The 6,743-nt window shown below is 33.9% G+C and overlaps 1 protein-coding gene across 1 annotated transcript; it reads right to left on the reverse strand.

The window, feature by feature from the left end:
- Positions 1 to 897: 897 nt before the first annotated feature.
- LOC110705336 (GDSL esterase/lipase 7-like) lies at positions 898 to 5,561 on the reverse strand. The gene is made up of 5 exons (XM_021883169.1): positions 5,083 to 5,561; positions 4,748 to 4,881; positions 1,821 to 2,063; positions 1,353 to 1,605; positions 898 to 1,258 (listed from the first exon to the last, which is right to left on the reverse strand). Exons 1-5 carry the CDS (start codon positions 5,330 to 5,332, stop codon positions 1,017 to 1,019), a joined length of 1,122 nt encoding a protein of 373 aa, XP_021738861.1. The 5' UTR covers positions 5,333 to 5,561; the 3' UTR covers positions 898 to 1,016.
- Positions 5,562 to 6,743: the final 1,182 nt, after the last annotated feature.

Here is a 6,743-nt window from a genome sequence, read left to right on the forward strand (position 1 = left end):
TGGGGAAATATCTCCCTATTTATAGGGTCGTTGGAAAATGCGCCCCTACCTAGGTCACTTGACCTAGATTTTAGTGGGCTGCGCCGTTTTACGGCGCGATTAGGAATCTAGGCCTTTAAAGGCCGCCATTTCGGAAACATATCTGAGGGCGCCAAGTGTCAAGAGGATGTTGAGCCACATGGGCCATCCTAAGCTCGACACGTGGCGACCTCTCATTGGTCCACGTGTCTAGGGTAAAAATACCCTAAACAATTATTGACACAATAACATCGATCATCACCCGTGGCCAAAAGGAGACAGAGGGAAATACATAGTAAGTTGACACATCACACATATAACACATAATTTTCATTGCATGTAACATGTACTACGCCACAAGTTTCAATTCATAACTCGTCAATAATTGCAACAATTGAAATTTTGCATTAGTTATATACTCGTACTGCATACGATTTTGAACACTTTTTTTTTACGAGAATTTTTTTAAAAAAATTTGATGGAGTACTCTTATATTTGTAAAATGTTACTAAGCTGGAATGAATTCCAACTGTTGTAATAACTAATAAGTACCATACATTAAATTTCATCAAAAGCAAACTGCAAGATTATATTGCTGGACTCTTCCATTAAGGGTCTGTTCACTTCTGCTTAATTTTAGTTCAGTTCAGCTCCAATCAGCTCAGTTCAGCTCTTAATTTCCTTCTCTCATAAAATATTCATTTCAGCTCTATTCAGTTCAGTTCAGTTCTAATAAATTAAATTTAGTTCATTTCAATTCAGCTCACTTTAGTAAATGTAAACATGTGCCCTAAGAGAAGTAACTCGAGGATAAATCCATACTGTATTTAAAGTGGAATGCAAAATTGTTACTTAGCTTGTAAAATTTATCCTGCTTTTCAATTTATGGCATATTACAGAGTAGAGAGTACAATATTAATATTGACGCAATAAATCAAATAATAATAAATGTGTCAATAATCGTTATATCTATCAATGTTGACGTAATTGTCCATGCATTAGGACTCCATGCAAGCAAATGAGTTTAAAACTTGAACAAGCTGTTGAATATTCATAGGCACGCAAACATCAGAGCCATTGATACAATGAGATGCAATTACAGAATAAGTTGCTTGAGTTGGATGATAACCATCCCAAAAGTAATGTTCATCGGGATTTGAGCATGGTGTTCTCCCCGGTTTGCACGACAATGTACCATTTATCCACGAGTCGCAACATGAATTGCTACTGTCGCTTAACCCTATAATATTACGTATGCACAAGTTACTTTAACAAAAATAATTGATCATGATTTGGGCACGTAAAAAGATTTTTTTAAAAAAATGTTGGCATACCATATTTTGTGGGATTGATGACAGCATCATACCCTAATCCATGTGCTTTTCCAATAATAAAGTGTGAGTCTTGAAGAGTAGAAGTTAAACTCTTGAGCAATACTGCAAGTTGAGTGTTGAACATTTTAACGATTTCATTTTTATTTTCATCACATTTATCATTTAACTTGGCCTTCCTAACAATTGATGGAATGCAACCAATTGGACCTAGCTCGAAAACAACAATCTTCCTCGCTCCTAAATCGTATAATTTCTGCATAATTAAAGGCAAAAAATCCAGCACTACTGTTAATCAAAATTTAGTTGTCACGTACAATCATGTAGTATATCACAAATTAAAAAGGAAAATTAATACTCCCTCCGTCCCTAAATTACATTTCTGTTTTTCTCTATTATGTGAGGAATAAATGCTAGAAACAGGAATGTAATTTAGGGATGGAGGGAGTACAAAGATTATAATAAACTCACCTTTAATTTTAATGATAATTTCTTAGTAAGGAGTTGTGCAAATTGTTGAGGATTATACTGCAATCTTGTGTTTAAAATGCCAAAATAAGTGTTGATGTAATCATTATTTCCAACGGAGAAAATGAAAATGGACTTGGCCATGTGTTGGGATAGCTCCGTTGAGGTTTTGAACTTTGAGCGTGACAGTTTTTTCACGGTTTCTTCAAACATTACCATTTGTTCATCCAAATTCAAACACTCGCCCTGTAAATAAATAAGACAGGTGTACTGTGAACATTGATATCTTTAATTATATATTTACATACTAATGTTTTTAATTTTGAAATTAAGGTTAGTTGAAAGAAATTTGACAAGTCTACATATGGATCATAATTAATTATTAACTTCCATGATGAATTGCACAAATTAAAGTATGAATTTTCACTATATATATTTATTTATTTTTCTATGTCCACTACAAGAAAACAGGTCATTTTCGACGGAACCGTTCCGACGGACAAGAAAATCCATCGAAAAGTACGAAATTTCCGACGGAATTAAATTCCGTCATAAATTTACGACGGATTTTTAATCCGTCGGAAATTATACCATTTCCGACAGAAAATTCCGTCGAAAATGGTATAATTTACGACGGATTATAACCCGTTTCCGACGGAATTTAACTTTTTTTTTTTAAAAAAAAAAAGGAAAAAACCCCAAAACCCTAATAACAAAACAACGCCCCAACCCCCCTCATTCACAATCCGCCTCTCTCCTCTCATCTCTTCCTCTTTTGATCTTCTCCTCCCTTTCTCTCTCTCCTCCTCCTCTTTCTCTTCTCACGCTTTCTCTCTCCTCTCCTCCTCCTCCTTACTCTCTTCTCAGCCAAGCTTTACTCTCTTCTCAAGCAAGCTCTCCTCCTTTTATGTCGTTTATGGTGATGTTAGTCAAATTAATGGTTTTTAAGGTCAAATTCGACCATGAAAATCCTAGATCTAGGGTTTTCATGGTCGAATTTGACCTTGTTAAACCAAGTTCGTGGTTAATTTCGAAGTTTTTTTATCTTAAGGTACGTTCTAATTTTTAATTTTGATTTTTTATTTAATTTTTGGATGATTTTCGGTGGTGGTGGATCTAAATTTGGGTGATTTTCGGTGGTGGCTGTGGTCTGGGTCGTATTATGGTGATTTTCGTGGTGGTTGTGGCTTGGTTAGTGTATTCGGTCAGGGTGGTGTGGGTTTTGGTGGGGTTTTGTTAGGGGTGGGTAGTGTGGGTTCGGTTAGGGGTGGCTGGGTTTTGGGTAATTAGGTGGTGTGGGTTTGGTGGGGTGGCTGGGTTTTGGGTAATTAGGTGGTGTGGGTTTGGTTGGGTGGCTGGGTTTTGGGTAATTAGGTGGTGTGGGTTTGGTGGGGTGGCTGGGTTTTGGGTAATTGGGTGGTGTGGGTTTGGTTGGGTGGCTGGGTTTTGGGTTGGGTGGTGTGGGTTTGGTGGGGTTCGGTTAGGGATGGGTGTGGGTATGGTGGGGTTCGGTCAGGGGTGGCTGTGGGTTGGGGTTTTGGTGTGGTGTTTCGGTTAAGGTGGGTAGGCTGTGGTGTGGTTGAGAGGGGCGTCTTGGGTGGTTGGAGGTGGTGATACGTCGTGCCGGTGGTGGCACGGCGTATTTTTTTTTAATTTCCTGAAATTATTTTCCGACGGAATTTCCGTCGACAATTTCCGACGAATTTTAAATTCCGTCGGAAATTTCCGACGGATTATGCCGGTATCGAAAAATCACTAACGACGGAAAATTCCGTCGGAAACACGTTTCCGACGGAATTTTCGTCGGAAAAGGTCATTTTTCCTACAAACACTTTTTCGATGACGACTTCCGACGGAATTCCGTCGGAAACAAGTATTCCGACGGAATTAAGGGTGTTTGCGACAGATTTTTTCCGTCGGAAATGGACGAAATTCTAGTAGTGGTCACCACTAATGCACTAATAATCGAGTATCTTCTATGCATGTGGATTACACCATTAATGACCATTTTAAACTTAATATAGTACTTCATATTATATCTCTCCGTTATCTTTGGAGGTCTATTTGAGGAAATAATACTTACGAAGTAGCTTATTAGGCAGTATTCTACACGTATGTATTGCAAATAATACTCCAATTTGCGTTGACCATGCATATGTACGTTAATATACATCTCAAAAGGTTATATAATTATTACAAATATTTTAAGGGTCGGAGTTGTGATCGATATGTAAATTAGTGAATTTTTTTAATATAAACCTAGGTATATGGTACAGTGCATCCAATTAATTCAATGTTAGTTTTTGCATTTTATTTAATGATTAAATAAACAATTATAATCATCTAAATAAGAAATAAGTATTATTTACATCATACGTCCATGTGTATATAACAATTTCTCATAAATTAACCCTCATATAGATAGTATTAAGGTATATTATTGATGATGTAGATACGTTGGGCCAAATATGATAAGAAATATACGTACTAATTTATCATATCACATTAAAATAATGAAATGAGCAAAATATTTTCTAAGTGAAAACCATACCAAAGTCCTGCTATTTGTATATTTAGTTGAATTTGTATATTATATGAAACAATATTGATACACTTGGTATAATTTTTTCAATATTCCTATATGTACGTTGAGACATACTCTTTCAAAGTTCAAACAACACATAATAATGTTCCACTTTTATGAAAGAAAAGAAAATCAAATACTTTTATTAGGCTAAGGGGCGGCTATTCCTATTCGATATGTAAAGTGGAATTGTAATTGGAATTGTAAAGTGGACTCTCTCTCGATAATGGATAGGGCCATGCCTAACACATACATCCTATCGATTCAAACATATGGTGTATTTCAACCAAATTATTCCAAAAATAGGAGAAATAAGTATTTAAAGGAGATGGATTTAATTACTTACAATAAACTTTCCAGTTTCAATAAGAATTCCACAAGATCCAGAGGCATAGTTATACCCCATATACGACTTTGATCTTAGCAGTGTTGATAAACTAGCAATTCGAGGTGGAGGATATGGCAGTCCAAGATAATCAGCTGCATACATAGCAAAACTCATCATCAAGTCAATCAAATACTCATACAAATTCATATTAAATAAGTTAGCAATAATAAAGCTAAGTCTTGGCTCAGTGTTTTAGACCGAGATAAAAGGTCACAGGTTCAAATCCCCCTCCTTTTAAATGTGACTATTAAACGTTGTGTAATTAATAGAGAGTAAGAATTATTAGAACATACCTATGAAATCGACAACGGTTTTGCCATTAGTGAATCTTCCAGTAGGTATACCTCCAGGAAATTCGTGGCCATACGGAGGGTAATTAGCCTTAGCCAATGTAGGCAACAAGTTATTGTTTCCACTATCAAAAATTGAATCACCAAAAATATAAAGTGCAGGAACAAGAGGTGGTGGTGAAATACATTTGGTACACAAAAAATTCGTGAAAAATAAAGATATGTACATGAATAATTCTATTGGTCGTACCATTTTTATTTTATTTTGTGTAATTGAAATATATATGCAACCTTTTTTTTTTCTATTTGAATGTGAAATTAGCTTGTTTTAATAAATCCCCAAAAAAGATAGATGGGGATACAAACAATCTAACATGAAAGTTCCATTTATTTATGGAAAGGAGTGTTTATGTTGCTTTTTATAGAAAGAAGAATATGAAAGGGTGCTTCAAAGTAGTGAATAATGATGCAATCCGCGTATAATTGATTGAGCCACGAGGATACCATGCATTATTAGGTAAACAATTAATTGAATAATAGGAAATAATACTTCCATTTTTTTCGGAATAATTTCAACGTTTTTTTTCAAGTGACCATAAACACTCGTTAGAAAATTGAATTACGATTTAAACAATCCCTTATCCGAAAGTTTTTCATGGACAAAAATGTACTAACTAAAAGACTGGACCATGTGTCTTAATGCATTGTGAGTTATTAGTGGTTTTTTTTTTTACATCATTGTTAATTTTTATGGGAAAAGTATTTTTTTTTTTTTAGACATGCATACAATAGAGTGTCAGGCCAATTTTTGTTTTAAGCAGAAATTTGATTGATGATGGTGGATTTATTTTGTTTCATCATCAGAACAAATTGAAGTGAAGACAAAACTTACCTTACATAATATCTTGGCCTAAAACTTCATCAAACAAACAAAAAAAGGCTAGAATTCATCGATAGATAAGATTCATATTCAAAAAAAAAAAAAGATTCATATTCAGTGTTATTAATGTAACAACACGAGAACTAAAAAAAAAATGATAAAGTACTACTCCGTATTGAACTATTATTGGGTAATAATTGGGTCGAAAATATTAAATGATGCAAGTATATCAATATAAGTGTCTAAGTCTAACTTGTTAATTACTCCGGCTATATATATCTAATTCAATAAACTACAAGAAAATAAATATCAACTAATGTAATATCAAATCGTGTATATATGCACTTCACAAGTACTGTATAATATATATATATATATATATATATATATATATATATATATATATATATATATATATATATATATATATATATATATATATATATATATATATATATATATATATATATATATATATTAATGAGAGCAGTGGTTAGAGCTTAGAGGCTTAAAGTTTTCTTCCTGGTTCTAAGGGCCTGTTCACATTTGCTGAATTAAGCTGAGCTGAAATAAATATTTTATGAGAGAAGGAAATTAGGAGCTGAAATGAACTGTACTGATTAGAGCTGAATTGAACTGAAATTAAGTAAATGTGAACAGGCCCTAAGGTATCTTAGGATCAATTTTCATCATCAACCTTTATGTCTCTTTATCACCAAATATTTAAAAAAAAATGAAAAGTATGATTATGTATATTGATGTCTCTTGGTTGATCTTTACTCTT

This window comes from Chenopodium quinoa, unplaced genomic scaffold (assembly GCF_001683475.1).
Source record: "Chenopodium quinoa cultivar QQ74 unplaced genomic scaffold, ASM168347v1, whole genome shotgun sequence".
In the NCBI taxonomy this organism is placed as follows: domain Eukaryota; kingdom Viridiplantae; phylum Streptophyta; class Magnoliopsida; order Caryophyllales; family Amaranthaceae; genus Chenopodium; species Chenopodium quinoa.